A 17217-nucleotide genomic window follows, 5' to 3' on the forward strand; every position below is an offset into this window, starting at 1 on the left:
AGCTGTCGCACATTTTTGTTCCCCCATCCTGTACATATTCAAATATATTTGTCTTTTTACTTTATTCGTATTATTATTCATGTATATTGGATGTATGTATATTTTTCCTAGTATTTCATTTATATTTATATTTTGTGCTTTGTGACTGATTTTGCTGCTGTAACACAGGAATTTCCCATTTTTTTGGGGATCAATAAACATCTATCTATCTATCTATAAAAGAAACTTCAGATACAGTATTAGGGGACCACTAAGGTCTATATAAAAGAGACTTCAGATACAGTATTAGGGGACCACTAAGGTCTATATAAAAGAGACTTCAGATACAGTATTAGGGGACCACTAAGGTCTATATAAAGATACTTCAGGTACAGTATTAGGGGACCACTAAAGTCTATATAAAAGAGACTTCAGATACAGTATTAGGGGACCACTAAGGTCTATATAAGAGCATCCAAAGTGCACCATGTCATGGGGCCTTTAAAATTCATAGTAAAGCATGTCCTAAAAAGGTCATAAAAGGTCATAGTAAGGTGCTCCAGCACATCATCTGGAAGGGCCTCATGGAGCACCGACAGGCCTTGGATGTTTCCCCACCTCCCCATATTGCGTGCACCACCTGCGGGGCCTCCACCGTCATGGGCTCCTCCAAGGCGAGTGCGTCATCGACGCCGGGGTCCGCCCCAACACAGCAGCGCATCAAGAAGGAGGGATCCTAATGTCTCCAATCAGTCAGTGTCAAACACGCTGGTTTTCATTTGTGGCAGAAGTCAGCATTGATTGTATACTTTTCCTGTCAGAAGTATGTCAATTGATGAGCAATTTTCTGCTGTACCTTCTATATTTTGCTATTTCTTTTGTCTACTGGGAGACCATAGCATCACCTTTTTAAGTCAGTTTTGGAAGTTTGTGTTTAAGATGGACATTCATTTGATGTAGCCATATATAGGCCTAATGCTCTCAACTGAATGTTTTACAGTATAGTTTTTTTTTTACAGTAGTATAGTAAAGTGTTGCAATATAACAATGGTATTTTGATATAAATCTGATATGAATAGGGTGGTGATGGTGCAGTGGATACGACACATAGCAAGCACTAGCAATAGCAAGACACTTAACCCCTAGTTGCTCCAGGTGCATGCGGCCTTTGACATGGATAGCAATTCTAAGTGGCTTTGGATAAAAGCATCAGCTAAATGACATGTAATGTAAATACCCATGCTTGCGTTTATGTGTTTAATTATTGGAAGTGTGGCTTCATTGAAATATTTGTTTTTGCAGTTACAAAAACTAATGACACTGACATATGAAATTACACTTACATTTTGATTCTAAGGGTCAAATTTAGGATCTCACAATATCAAATTCCATAATTCTACTCCATATTAAAGTCATCTAAATGTTTACTTTGTGCTGATTTCAACAAGCTGGCACTACAACTTCATAAGCACCTTTTGGGGGAAAGCAATGCTTCTATAATAATAATAATAATAATAATAATGTTTCAGTGACAATGAAATGTACATTTTTATTTGCTCTTCCTTTAAGCTGACACTAGAGGGAGTAAAGAACCCACAGCCATGGAGTTTATTGCTGTAAAATCTAACAGCGTTTCTCTGTCAGCAACAAATTCTGTAACGACATAATCACATTTAGCCAATGTGTTCTAGCCTTCATCGCTACCTTTATTTCTCCTGACTGCCAAATATTATAGACTTGTAACTCATCAATACATCTATTAACTGTGTATGTAGCGATTTACATACGGTAGAACATAGACTTGATGTGTGCACACACACACACACAACTCATTTGACACAGTTGTGGGCTAAACAGACTTATGGTGTTTATGGACTTATGGTATTTACATTCACAGAAAAATAATCATCTTTGTACATTGTTACATTTTATACACACTGTGAGAAACTGTGATCTCTGTGTGGAAATCCCAGTGTGCGGCACAAAGTTACTCGACCTCGGCCACGTGAGCCACCTCCACGGTCTGAATCACATCGGGTGCTTCGTCGAGCTTGGTGTCTGTGAGGGCCTGCTGGGCCAGGACGTAGTTCACGACCTGCATGATGCCCTGATCCGAGAGCGTCACCAAGGAGCCGTCGCCCGCGGCCTGAGCGGCCTGCACTGCCTCCACAGCCTCCACCGTCTCCTCTGTAATCAGCACTGTCTCGATCTCCTCGGATGGCGGCTGCTGGGCCGGCCGCAGCTCAGGAGGCAGCTCCGACGCCAGGATGCTGACAGCGTGCTCTACCTGGGTGCCCTGGTTGTGGAACTGGAGGGTGTCCTTCTCTAGCATGATCTTCCCGGGGAGGTTGTCCCCGTGATACTTGGCCATGTGCTTGCGTAGAGTGCGTGCGTCTATGTGAGCCTCCTGGCACATGGGGCACACGTAGGGCCGCTCTCCTGTGTGCGTGCGGACATGACGCTTAAGAGAACGGGCGTCAGCCCAGGCGACGCCGCAAGTCAGACACTCAAATGGCTTCACTCCTAAAATGAGAGAAAATAAAGACGTTAAAGGCACTGTCAAAAACTAAACATTAAACATCCTTTTGTGTTCACTGTAGCACAAGTAGACTTTGTATTTTACAATTTCATAGTATAGTATGTAGTAAAAAAAGTAACAAAAAGTCATAGCATATGTCCAAAAAAGTCAAAATGTCATAGTATGTCCAAAATATTCATAGTGTAGTAGATAATGAAAAGTCATAAAAAAGGCATAGCATAGTATGTCAAAAAAGTCAGAAAGGCAATGGGATATCATGTCACCACAGCCTAAAAGCACTAACCCTTATTCAAAAGCCCTGTGTTTTTGCAGGGCCGTCAGACAACTGCCACTTTGTGTGCGCGTGTGTGTGTGTGTGTGTGAGAATGCACTCCTACCTTGGTGGTTGTTGACGTGGCGTCTGTACTCTCGAAGCTGAGTGAACTTCCTTCCACACTGCTCACACTCCCTCTCCAGGTTCTGCTTTACTCGGCCTTTCTTCCCGTGAGTGGCTTTGGTCACGTGCCTCCTGAACAGAGCCTTCTCAAAGAACTCCTTACCGCACACATTACACCTGAAGACACACATCAAACATGACTCCGACACCCCCTCTCTGATGTCCTGGCTATCATGCTAACAAAGGCACAAGAACTGCAAGATATGAGGAAAAAATGGTTCAGCCCTAACATCAGTTCTGTTAGACTTAGGTAATATATCAATATTATATTGACATCTTTATACAAGACATCGTCTTAGATTTAAGATATCGTGAAAATGAATTTTGATGTGAACGGACAATGACGTTGTCTCGTGAAATATGGCCTAAGTTTAGTCTTTTCCTGGTTTTAAAAAGCAGCATTACCGTAAATTGACGTGATCTTCTGAACTTACCAGACTTACCAGTTCTGGTAGCTGTTCTATTATTTTCCTTTAATGACTTGGCCACATATATTATATCCACATATCTATATCCACATTGCTGTTGAATATTTACCTAAAATCTAACTAGGATATTTTGTTAGAGCACCAACTGTCAACCGTACAACGTGATCTTCATTGTGGTTTCGGATTTTCCTCATATCGCCCAGCCATAGTGAGACTTACTTAAAGGGCTCGGCCACACTGTGGGACTTGACATGGGAGTACCAGTCCTTCTTCCAGCTGTAGCACTTCCCACACACCTGGCACTGGAACGGCTTCAGGCCCATGTGCTTGTTCATGTGCTGCTGGAGATCTTTTGATTCGTAGAACCTCTTATCACAGCTGCAGGTGAAATTAGTAAGTGCATTTAAATATTGTCTCAAGGGATGCCTTGCCCCATGGAACATGAACTGTGTGTCATTAAAGAGAGATGAAGCGTTACTCACTGAGCACAAGCAAATGGACGGACGTCGGGTTTGGGCAGGTGCTTCTTCAGATGTTTGCTCAAAGCTGAGGCTCGATGGAAAGTTGCTCCACATGTGTTGCATAGGTACTTTGATTCACCTGTTAAAAGTATTTTATGGTTTATGGTGAAAAAAAAGACAAATATCTTGTTGGCTTTACAGTCTGAACAGAGAAAAGAGTCAGTTTACCCAACTTACAATGAATAATTCCTCACGTGTTTGTCCTGCCAGGCAGAACGTTTTTAGCTTATCCATAGTTAAAGTTAAAGTCAGTTTAAAAATATCGGTCTCCGATATTTTTACTTCCTGTGTGAATACAGTGTGGGCTTATGAATATTGTTGTTGTTTTTTTATTTAAAAATTCAGCAGCAACACCTCTTTCCAAGAGACTGCTCATGGAAGAAACTTGCATTAGTTGTTAAATATGTACGAGCCTTTTCAGAGACCTAAACCATTCACCAGTCTTCTCATTTTTAGGATTCATACAGTCGTGCACAAAGTCTGCCTTTGTCCACAGGGGGGATAACATCTTAATCTGAATAAATGTGCTTTCAATGTGCTAAATAAATATTCTGTTTACCACATCATCATAATCATGGCAATTTACTGAGACGTTCAACAATATCTACTGTATATTTTTCACTTGGCCTGGTAACTTGTTCCGTTCTCAGTGTGAAAGCCGCCTCAGGGTCTGTCCTGTATGTAAGTCACTGTCCACGGGAGCACAGTGTACACGACAGCGGGACATCACCAGCTGTGTCTTATCCACTCTGCCATCTCTGTGACCAACACGTCGACACGTATCTGGCTTCATGTTGAATTATTCTCTCTTTATTTCTGTCACACTACAGCGTTGCTCTGATGTCATGTTGCTGGCAGCTGGACTTCTTAAATGAAACAATTTTATCTCAAAACCAACTAAAGGAACATGCTGAATGGCTATAAGAGGAGTCACGATTCTCCAAATCCACAATTCAATTTGACTTTGGATTTCAAAGTTACGTTTACAAATTAAAAGAAATGTTCCAACAGGGATGGCAATGCCACAATAAGAGCCACTAGAAGGGGTACTTTAACTGTAAGAGTTTAAGATTCTCACAGTTTACTTGTTTAAAAGGGTGCAGGAGAGTGCGCCATGGAGTCTTGTTGGAGCCCACATGCTTTACCTTTGTTGTCTTTTTCCATAACTCGCTCACGGGGAAGGCCAACAGTTGCCACACTGGTGACTTCAGGGAAGCAGGAGGATTTTCCAGTTCTGTTAAACCGCCATCTCTTACTCCGACAGTGGACATGGTGTCTTCCAAAGTGCAGCTGCAGCTAACGTTATGGTCTTGACTTCATGCAACCAGAGGGTCAGCTAGGCTGTGTTCTTTTTTCTTTTTCTTTGGATGTGCGTAAAAAGGCGGGTCTAGAGTGTGGCTAATCGCCAATCCTGCTCTTGAGTACGATAGTCAAATTCAAAACCTCTTTTCAATTTAAAATAGACATCGTGACAACCCTAATGGCTAATAAAAAAACATTTGTTTTGTAGTTGGGGTAAACTGGGCCTTCAAGGGTGATGAACACAGTCTCCACTGACCTGTATGGATGCTGGTGTGCTCCTCCATGCTCCGCTTGCTCACAAACATCTTCTTACAGTATGTACACTGGAACTGTTTGGTGACGTCGTGCAGCGCTCTATGCATCTTCAAGCTGTGTTTGTGGGCGAACGTCTTGCCGCAGACTTTGCAGGTGTGAGGCCGCACGCCCGTGTGATTCAACATGTGGATCCGCAGAGAGTAGAGCTTCGGCAACGTCTTCCCGCAGATGTCGCACACAAACTCTCTTTTGGTGTGTGGTGACAAGCTCTTCTCGTCCAAGTCGCTTTCCACCTTGCCGTCGGAGCTTTGTTCTACCGGGGGTTTGGCGATGGGGGCTCGCTGGCTGCTCTGCTGCTTGTGTCGGGCCAGGTGGGCGCGGAGGGAGGCGGCGTACTGGAACTCCTTACTGCACAGCTACACGGACACAGACACACCGCGGCCATTTTCACTACACAACATACCTAGATTAAACACATACTCTACGCAAAACTATGTGCTACCTGGGGTTGGAGTGAAAATTTACAAAAATAAGCCCTTGTGGAAATTGTGGAATCAACAAAAACAAACAAAGAAAGATTATTAAAAGACAAAATAAGTACTAAAACGATTATTCGTTAATCTATTAGTTGCAGTGTTGCGATAGTGGTCCTTTAGGAGGAGAAAATGCTAAACAAAAGACCTTGGATAGACTTATCAGTGAAACTAATAAATCCTAAAAATCAAAGAGAGATGAGTTGCCCTGGTGGCCTAGGGGTTTACTCGATGTTCCAGGTTTGAATCCGGCCAGCAACGTTTGTTGAAATCCATTCCCTATCCCTCTCTAATCAAGGCTTACAATGCCACACACAAAGAAAACGGTACATGTTGATGGAACGCTAAAACTTACGCTGCACTTGTATCCACGTGCTTTCTCGTGTTTTAAGGTGTGCATAATGAGAGCGTAGCGTCGTTGGAAGGACATGCCGCACTCGGAGCATGTGTGCTCTCCGTCAACGGCGCTCCCTGCCGGGGTTTGTTCCTGCTTAGTTTCCGGCTCAGGCTCTGACACCGTCGGCCCAGCCTCGTCTGTGCCGAGCTCTCCTGTCGCCAGGCTCTCCGCTGTGCTGGCCTCTGGGTCCGCCCCCGACTCAGACACAGACTGTCCTTCAACTTGAGTCTCCGCTGGCTGCTTTGGTGGTCTCCCCCTCTTACCTGGCCTCGGGGCCACCTAAAAACAAATTCATGTTTAATACATCTACTAATTTTTCCCTCTTAAGTGAAAGGGATAGAAAAAAAAAAAATCAATAAGATGCCCTTATGTAACTCCAACTGGATCCTGACTGGGATCATTTTAAACTCAAAAGGTTTCTGAACAAGGCAGTCACGTAGTCATGAATGATCTGGGGCTTCCAGTTTTATGGTGCTTTTTTGTATTAGTCTGTGTCTTTCTCTGACTGTATTTTCTTGTTGAGTTCTGGATTATAATGTGTGTATTTTTGAGTTTGAGTTTTATGCTTGTCTTTTATGTTTTATGTATTTTAAAGGCCCAGCACTGCAAATTAGCTTAGGCTATAAATGCTGTGTTGTGTGTTGTACTTGTCCCTATGCAGATAAAACTTAAAGAAATAATAAAGGTGTACCTTAGGGGTGGCAACACGCGGAGGGGTGGTACCCTTCTTCCCCTCCTCTTCGTCCTCCAGCCCCATGTGTAAACGTGCATACCCGCCCTCGGCAATAGAGCGCTGCCTGAGTCGTCGTCTGTTAGGGTAATCTGACATCATCTCTTGCTTTTCTCCGTGGCTTTCATCAGCAGAGGGATCCTCCTCGTCCAGGGGCAAAAACTCATCTACCTCCACGTCCTTCTTCACCTTAGCTGGACGCCCTCGCTTCCGTTTCTGGGGAGTGGGAGCTGATTCTCCCGTCTCCAGAGACAACGCCACTGCTTCGGAGGCGGCGGATGCCAGTTCAACAACATCTGACGGACTAGCTTTGCCTGGGTCCACATTTATAACAAAGGCTCCCGCTTCCGCAGCCTGTGGCTGCTCCATCGCCAGGCAGGCTGACACCACAGCGAGAGAGTCGCTGGCTCCCGCCTGTCCACTGTGGGTGACCACAGTCATCGTCTCCCCCTCCATTCCTTCTGCACTGCGGGAGATGAGCGTAACGGTCTCTCCTGGCTCAGCCTGCCCGCTGTGAGTGATCAGAGTCATGGTTTCGTTTTGTCCAGCCTCCCCATGATGCACTGTGTCTCCATCTACGGCTTCCGCAACGACAGTCATCGGCTGCTGGATGTAGGCCTCCTCGGTGGGTGCAACAAAAGCTAAGGGCTCGCCTGTCACGGCGACGCCACTCTGGGTCACCACCGCCCTGCCGTCGCTCTCTATGGTGACCACATAGGAACCAGATTCTCCCTCCGGAGCAGCCGGTTGGCTCGACACCACAGTGTGCACGTCTCCTCTTTGATACACAGTCAGCTTCTGTTCCTCCACCTGCTTATGCACAGACTCACATATCTGCAGCACCTCGGTCATCAGCAAATGCCGAGCTAGGTTGGCAATATCTGCCATGACGCAGAAATTGAACGTTAGCGTGGATGTGTACGCAAAATCCAGGAGCGGGAGGAAGCTGGATTTGGTGAAACCTGGAGAGAGAGAGAGAGAGAGGTGTTTGCAGGTTAAAACTGAGCTTTGATAAATGTTTTCTGAACAGAAAACCACAAAATGAAACTCTCACCCGAGAGGTCAACCACAGCTTCATGTGTGGAGGCAGCACCCTTCTCAAAGAAGAGCTCGTTGAAGTATTCGCTGCAGGCTGCCAGGACAGCTTTGTGTGCACGGTACTCCTCTCCTTCAATCAGCAGCGTGATGTCACAGAATTGATTGCTGATGCGCTGCTGGTTGAGTTTGTCCAACATTGTTTGGCTGTGTTTTGGCAGGAACTGATTCACCTCCCCCTTGCTGTCCACCTGAAATAGCACACATTAATAATAATAATCCACATTAACACTAAGTTATAGAGCAAACATGATCACACATTTGGGTTGCACAATACATCATTTTGTTATTGTCATCGCAATATCAACTGACGCAATTTGTTTTAAAAACAACATGCGATTAGAAAGAAAAAAGAAGCAGAACTAAGAACACATTAATACTTTGTATGCATATCGCATATCAAAAACATTATCGCATATGGCATATTTTCCTCATATCGTGCGGCACTATTGCACATTTGTATTTATCAGGACTGGAACACAAAAACTGTGAAACATACAAAGACCAGTTCGTGCTTGGCCATCGTCTTGGCCAACTTGGATCTCAGTTGAAAAGATGAGTCAGTGAAGACCAAACTATCATCTCCCTCTTCTTCCTCCCCTTCCTCATCCTCGTCATCATTGGCGCTGGCAGCCGCCCTGCGTTTCCCCGGCCGGGAGAGCAGTCGAGGCCCGGAGCCGTCATCGGCGCTGCGCCTGCTCTGACACTGAGCACACTCTCTGATGTGGTCTTTGACATGTTTCAGGATACCTGAGGGCCACAGAGGACACGTCGCCCAGTTACACAACACCGGCATTTTAAACTCCTCCAATCAAAGTTAGGGCTGACCATCAACTACGTCCATTATCCATTATGTAACAATTATGTGATCATCACAATTGCCCAGGAAGCAAGGTGACATATTAATAGTGTGTTTTCTTCTTCTGATAAACACCAAGGAAAGCATATTCAATTTGAAAAATATTGGCATTTGAGGCCTGTTAGAAGTCTGAGTGGTGATAGTGCCTGGGTTAGTTATTAGGAAATTAAATAGCATTTATCAACTTCCTGTCCCTTTCCTGGTCTCTATATCTTACAGGAGAAGATGAATACAAAGATAACAGAATAGCACTTTAACTAAGGTAAGTAAGCACTAGGTGGAGCAAGAGGTCCGCTCTGTGTGTGTGTGTGTGTGTGTGTGTGTGTGTGTGTGTGTGTGTGTGTGTGTGTGTGTCTGTGAACAAGCTGCTGTTACCACCGGTTGTGCGGCTGACTGAGTCACCTCACAGTGAGTACTGTGACCTGAGTATTAGTAGTACCTCTCCACCAGTACTTCTGGGAGATGGTGTCCCAGGTGAGTTGCTGGTTCAGGTGCTCCCCTCCTTCCATGACGATGTGCGCCTCGTTGATAAGTTCCTTCCTCCGGCCGTCCTGCAGCACCACCTCCAGCTCGGTGAAGTCATTCTGGCCCTTTAGTCGGCGTTGATAAAACAAAGTCCCGTTTCGCACCACGTAGCACGTAGCCGCTTTGCGGATTTTCCTTTTGGTGTTGCCGGGCGTCCCCGGGGCGTACGGCTCCCGTTCATCAGTCAGATAGCGGATGATGGCCAAGTAGCTTTCCTCGGACGACATGTCTCAGCTGACCCGCGCTTTCCGCGCTGAATTGTGGATTTCTCTGAAGAGGAGGGCCCTCTTCGGCTTGTAAATGTGTGATATCAATTTTACACGGCGCTCAAACGGTAGATAACGTGAAATAGAGATTCCACAACAACATTTCAAATTGTTTCGTAAAGGTGGAACTGCAGTTCGTAACCGTCAGGGTAGACTTGCCCGAACAGACAAAATGGCTGCAGCACAACCGGAACCTGCGTCAGCAATGGCGGACGCACGTCTTGGACATTACCCTCCACAAGAGGGAGCGATATTCAAACTTATAACATCACAGAAAGGCATTAGGCTCGTGATCACACTTTTATTTGATCAGTTCATTTTATATTTTCATTTATAGGTTGTATCGTTGTTAGATTTTCCTCCTCGGCCATGCTTCTTATTTTTATAGTAAAGAACTAAGGAAATGGCATACTTCGTGGTGCATGCTGTCTTTGGTCTTTTATTATAATAAAAGTGTGTCACTACTCTTCCGGTAACATTGTTTCAGCTGCATTATTTAGCTCTAACAGCGTAAGCTTGCACTCTTACTAACTGACATGTGTGGTTGATCAGACTGACTCCAGGTCAGATTGAGTCTTTCAGAGGCCTCCTACCAATAATGTAGCCTAATTTAATAGAAATGTGCTTCATCCAGGACTTCTCTATACACCTTAAAAAATAAAAAAATAAACTAACACCCAACGCTTAGATAAAGCACCAAAAGTATTCAGTATGATTCCACGCAGAGTCCGTTTGGAGCCAGACTGCCAACACTGGGCTTGCGTGTGGGTCCTTATATACTATATTCAGTCTACATAAACATTTGCCATTTTAAAATGTGCATTGTTAATACATCTGGCCTTACCTGACTGGCATTACACTTGTGAGTAAAGTCAGATGAGGTCTTGATTGTTTCCTGTCTGAAAGTATTCATGTGTGTGATACTAGTCAACGTGAAAGCAGGTTACTAAGGGAATAGCTTGTGGGCCATGCTAAAGACCGAATGTTCCCTTACTGGAAGTTTGTAAAATCACATAAAGGAACTCCTTCAGCAGTAATACTTGGTTTTGAGGAGATCGGGCAGTGGATTTTTACATAATCAGCTTGACAGAAGTGTGGCTAAGCTAACCATCTCAATGCAGGAGATAAGTCATGCATCTGTGTCTACTGAACCCAACACGTTCCTCATTAGCTTTAGTTATGGGACAAACTACTGAATGTCACTCTCACCTCCTGTCAGAAGATAAAGGTCTCTCCAACAGGCCAGCTGACTGAGATGTGTAAGAATTAGATGAAAGTGAGAGGTTACTTTTTGCCAAATGAGATCCTAGTTTACACTTTGATGAAAAACCGAGAAAAACAGCGAGTCTTAAATCTGAAAATCTGAAACCGGTGACTTGGTGCCATTAATGCACTTTAAGAGTACTAGCTGTTCACGCAGCTCAGAAACCTTTATTGTCAGTTTCATGTCTTAAAATAAAAGTGTGAAACAACCCCAGTTCTTCCATCTCTTCGTCACACACACAGATATCCCACCTAAACTGAAAGAAAGGCTGCATTTCAATCCTCTGTTCTGGCATCCTCAGAACTGCACTGACAGGCCTAAGTGTGGCACTACAGCCCGGTCGAACCGTCTGTGCATCACCCAGAACAGTTTCAATACCTCTGAATTACCCTGACCCGGAGGGGAGGGGCCGGCACACAATATGTTGCTCATCCATGTGTCACATACCAAACCTGACATCAAACACTGGTCAGTATTAGTAATGGGTCTCACCACTGCATTCCAGCAGTCACAGTTACACTGATTGCACCAAGGGCAAATGACAGTTGCCGCTCAAAATAAAGTGATGTATTTGGTACTGCTGCCCTGCCATGGACTTTTGGAGGTGAAATAATTCTTCACTGTTTCCTGGTAACAACATAGTCTGAGAGCTCTGAATATGTGGAAACAGCCACTATAGTGCACTCCAGTGGGGGAAGAAGTATTCAGATCCTCTACTTCAGTAAAAGCACAAATACATGTACAAAGTCCTGTTCTTACCTAAGTAAAAGTAGGTTAGGTATCATCAGGAAAATGTACTTAAAGTATTAAAAGTAAAAGTACTCAATGCAACAACACAAAGAAAGCCATTTTAGAAAGTGGAAACGATCCAAACAGTCCTGTCGATCAACTAAGGGATTATTCTGATAATCATCTCAGCTGGAACTCGTTTCATTTCTAATAAAACAGTGTATTTTATAAACTGCATGTGTTTGTGTGCAAAAACCTAATTTGGAAAATAACTAGTAACTAAAGCTGTCAGATGAATGTAGTGGAGTAACTAAAGTAACTAGTAACTAAAGCTGTCAGATCAGTGTAGTGGAGTAACTAAAGTAACTAGTAACTAAAGCTGTCAGATGAATGTAGAGAAGTAAAAAGTAGAATATTTCTCTCTGCAATGTAGCGGAGTAGAAGTAGAAAGTGGCATGAACGGAAAAGACTTAAGGAAGTACCTCAGATTTGTACTTAAGAACAGTACTTGATGGGTACCCGGATAGCTCAGTTGGTAGAGCGGGTGCCAATGTCTAGAGGTTTACTCCTCGACGCAGCCGGCCCAGGTTCGAATCCAGCCTGCGGCCCTTTGCTGCATGTCACTCCCCCTCTCTCTCCGTCCTATCAAATAAAGGCCTAAAATGCCCCAAAAAATAATCTAAAAAGAACAGTACTTGAGTAAATGTGCTTAGTTACATTTCACTCAGTGCACTCATACGCTGTATCAGTGTGGGACACATTTCCACCTGTTGTCACGTATTTGAAGCCAACATCTTGTGGCCTAAACAAAACCCTGACTCCCTAAACAGGACCCAGGCCCGGACCAACAGACAACCGGTCTCTCTCTCTTTTCACTCTCTGCTGCAACAAAACGTCTGAGATTCTAAGTCTTTTTATTGTAGGGCTGCAACGAACGATTCGTTTCACTGTCGATTATTTTTCGATTAGTTGTTTATATAAAATGTTAGAGTTTCACGTTCTCAAATGTCAAAGATATTCAGTTTACTGTCAAAGAGAAGTGAAGAAACTAGAACATTTTCACATTAACAAGCTGGAATGAGAGATGTCAAACTTTCTTTAAATAAAAAAAATGACTCAAACCGATTAATCAATTGTCAAAATAGATGGCGATTATTTTGATAATTGACAACTAAGTGATTCATCAATTCTGCTTTGTTGCTCATACGAAGACAAAACCAGTGGACTGTGATTATGATTATCTCAGGTCTTGTTTAACTTTCCACACACAGCTGATTTAGTGTATTTGGTTCCCCCTCCTATGAGGCAGATATTTAATATGTTTCCTCTCAGTTGCTGCTGGCAGGCACCTCAACACGTGTCGCTGAGTGTTTAGATGAGCGCTCCAGGGGAAAGAAGTCATTTGCATCCTGTCACTGTGTTCTGTGTAAAAGACAGTTTGCTCGATCCAGACATGCGCTTTAACAGAACATCACAGGTTATTGAGTGTTAGATCTAATCCGTGATGCCTTCACATTCAAACTTCTTTCCAACAAAACCACCTCTGTTCGGTTTCTGTGTTTAATCTAGTAACACCACACAGCTTGACAGCTGCGCTGCACATCATCTCACTTCCTTCTATTGAGGTATTTACCCAACTGTTCATTTCCTCCTCTCTGGCGGTGTTGTTTGGTTTCAATCAGTTTTTCAGCTAAGGAGACAAAGGCATTTGTGACTCAAATAGGAAGGCTGTAAAAAAAAAAACATGCACGCATGCACTCATCTGTTTAGGGTTTCATGTGCATGCAAAGAGGAGGGAAATCCAAGTGGCATTGAGTTCTGCGGTAAGAAAGGCTTCAAGCTTGAAGGGTTAGGGCTGGGCAATATATCCAGTGTTTCCTGTTTACTGTACAGGCCACGGCCACAGTCCAAAAATTATGCTAAATATACAGTTTTTCACCTATATTCATTTTCGGAAATGGTAATATCATAATATGGCATTAGTGTTGTCTTTTCACAGTAAAGGGATTTTCTGGATTTACCAGACTGTTCTAGCTGTTCTGTTATTTGCCTTTACCCCCTAAGTCCACATTACTAATGATTATTTATCAAAACCTTCATTGTGTTAATATTTAATGAAAGAACTAATAGTCAACAACACAATAATGTCGAAATATCAATATTGAGGTATTTGGTTAAAAATATTGGTATTATTCAAACATGTGTCATGTATGGTGAACCTATCCCTTCTCTCTCCGTAACCGTGACAGCAGAGAGTAAACAGCCCGGGGCGTTGGGGACCAGAGAAATAGTGATCAGGGCCCCCATTACCCACATGGTTGGCCACTTGGTTGTATATTTGCTGTTGAATCGTTTTCCACTCTCATTTGAAGCAAGCCAGCATTGACTGTACACACAAAAGAGTTCATGAACAATTCATCTTCTGTTTACCCTAAAACAGACTTTTGACCTCCATGTTAAATGGTCGGGATCGGCTAGGCATTGTGGATTCGACATCATATTAACTGTCCTGTCATTTTAACGTAAAAGTTTCTATTTGTTAATGTAGACTCCTTAACACCTAAAACCTTCACTGAAAAGAGCAAGAGTAGGCTATTCTCTTTGTCTTTGATTAGGACAACTTTCAGACAGGCTAGCTGTTTCCAGACTTTATGCTGAGCTAAGCTAACTGGCTGCTGGTAGTCTTAAATTTCACACAATCTTCTCATCTAACTCTCTCTCAGAAGACAAAGAAGCATATTTACTAAAATGTAAAACTTTTGCTTTGACTGAAGAAAGTTCTTATGTACTGCAAAATGCACTTCAGACCATGATGTGTAAGGAAAAATTGAGAAAACCTAGTTACAAAAAAAGACTAAACAGTAAAATTAATGGAGAAACGGTTAAGACAGCTTAAAGTTTAATAGTTAGCTAAGGGTTGAAATAGTTAGCTGAAAGTGTTGGCCTAAAATAATGTAAAGATAAATGGTTAAAAGATTCGGTGTTACTCCAAGTAGAAGTAGCCTCGCACGACTGGAAACAATCTAACTATTGGCAGTTTAAATGTGTGAAATAATATCTAATAATGATAACCAGTGCTTGAAACATACAGTACATTGAGAAACGATTAAGGTGGGATGCAAGTTCATCTGAAATTGCTGTGGGGGTGCCCAGGACCAAAACGTCTGGAAACCACTGGCACTAATCAGGATAGTAAAGGATGTTTTCAGACTGAGGTCTCCAGTACATTTGTAATCTTGATTTGAGATCTACATGTGTACTCTAGTGTCTGTCCTGTTCCACTAATGGCTCGGAACTGGCAGTCAGAAAGATCTTGTGTCTAACCCAGACTCGTTGGCAAGATAAAGGTGTCTGACTATCTAAGGACAAACACAGCTGGGGAACTGAGCAAATACAGACTGCCTTATCTTTCATTGTCTTGCTCTCGCCGTGTCCAAGGCCAGACTCTGTAGTAGAAAGCTTGCAAGGGTTTGCTTCTGGCACTAGAGCACTTCTTTGTTTCACAATGCCTGAGGAGAAGCTCTGTGCCAGCTGTAAATATGCCGGGTAGAACACCTGTACATGAAAATGCGTCTCACAGTTTGATCCATAAACTAATAAAAGTGAGATGAACGTTGGGCCATAACATTCCAGTGGTGTGATTTAGCGGCAGTGACCACAGAGGGCGTCCAACATGGATGACACTTGCAATCAGCCCAGTTTGCCAAGGAAACTGAGCTTTGCAGCACAGAGGCAGTGAATGAAGGATAATGATGTAAGAGCTCATTATCACGGCTCTGTGTATGTATTTTGTTGTCTGGCTGGCTGAGAGCAACAGATGTTCTACAGGTATTCACAGCGCGTTGGCTGAAATCTGAAGTCTCTTTCATATAGATCTTAGTGGTCCCCTAATACTGTATCTGAAGTCTCTCTATATAGACCTTAGTGGTCTTCTAATACTGTATCTGAAGTGTCTTTTATCTCGATCTTCGTGGTCCGTAATACTGTATCTGAAGTCTCTTTATATAGACCTTAGTGGGCCCTAATACTGTATCTGAAGTCTCTTTTATATAGACCTTAGTGGTCCCTAATACTGTATCTGAAGTCTCTTTATATAGACCTTAGTGGTCCCTAATACTGTATCTGAAGTCTCTTTATATAGACCTTAGTGGTCCCCTAATACTGTATCTGAAGTCTCTTTATATAGACCTTAGTGGTCCCTAATACTGTATCTGAAGTCTCTTTGATATAGATCCTAGTGGTCCCCTAATGGAAAACGCTTGTCATGTTAGGCAACGTGTGTCCTGTGAGCACTGTTTTACACCTCTCTATATCCTGAGAAAGTCCAGGAGTGTGTCTAAACTCTGCATCACGATTGGTTTTCACACAACTAAGAAAGGAGCACGTGCTCAGTGGTGTGAGAAGAGCCTGTTCTGTGTCACCCAATACTGTGATAGTCCTACTCTTCTCTGCTTGGGCCTCCGGCCAACAGACAGATTAACATGCTGACAAGCCTCTGTACATCTTTCACACTCACAGCCCTGACCTTTCACCTGCATTCAAATTCAGTGAAATCACAGAATAAGGTCTGGCACCTTCTAAAAACAAAGACTCTCTCTGTGCCACCATTTGTTTCATTGCTAGGATTCCAGGAAACGCAGCCACAAGCTCATCACAGCTAATGAGAAAGACAAAACCCTTGTTGGAAATACTGTGGTGTAACATTTCCTGTTAAGAGTCTGAATGACTGGAAACGCCCAACGCTGGCTATCCATTCAAATCTCCCCATCACAGGCCATAAACCATCTCATTTATTCTATGCTGTTTCACTACTAAGAATTCGCCAGTGAAGAATGCAAGAGCAATAACGATGCTTTTGTCTGGAGGTGCGATGTGAGCAGGGAAAGTGAGAAAGCCAAAGGGAAGGCTGGGAACCAGTAGGTCACCCAGCTCACCTTACACTTATTGTTCCTACGATGCCAAACCTTTTGCTCCACATACCCAGAGGGGAAAAAGCGAGTAAGCTGTTGTTCTTCACCTTAAATCTCAACCAGCGTCTATAATCCGACACCGGCGTTTTGTGATCACAGGGGGAGCACGAGTTGTCTGTATAAACAAAAGTGCAGAGCTTCCTCCTGAGTCCTCAATGCAAAGAATCTTTCCCAAGAGCCTCGGACTGAGAAGATTCCCATCAGCTTATTGTTCATGTTTATACCCACAAAAATATTGTTTATAGATTTATCAATGGGGAATAATCATTGCACAGCAACATTCACAGCTCATCATCTGAACACGGTCTTGTGTGTCTGAGTGCTGTGATCGGACTTCCTGAGTGCTTCCTGAGACTCTTGAGAGCGACGATCTCAGATGAACATTTAAA

General features: G+C 43.4%; 1 protein-coding gene across 1 annotated transcript; it reads right to left on the reverse strand.

Moving 5' to 3' along the window:
• Positions 1–1671: 1671 nt before the first annotated feature.
• On the reverse strand, positions 1672–10072 carry zbtb11 (zinc finger and BTB domain containing 11). Its single transcript, XM_034882000.1, has 10 exons — positions 9514–10072; positions 8715–8965; positions 8175–8406; positions 7082–8082; positions 6349–6669; positions 5462–5876; positions 3865–3982; positions 3602–3760; positions 2896–3071; positions 1672–2502 (listed from the first exon to the last, which is right to left on the reverse strand). The coding sequence occupies exons 1-10, from the start codon at positions 9824–9826 to the stop codon at positions 1967–1969; spliced, it is 3522 nt and encodes a 1173-aa protein (XP_034737891.1). The 5' UTR covers positions 9827–10072; the 3' UTR covers positions 1672–1966.
• Between the last annotated feature and the right edge of the window lie 7145 nt (positions 10073–17217).

The sequence above is a fragment of the Etheostoma cragini genome, chromosome 9 (genome assembly GCF_013103735.1).
Source record: "Etheostoma cragini isolate CJK2018 chromosome 9, CSU_Ecrag_1.0, whole genome shotgun sequence".
NCBI classification, from domain to species: domain Eukaryota; kingdom Metazoa; phylum Chordata; class Actinopteri; order Perciformes; family Percidae; genus Etheostoma; species Etheostoma cragini.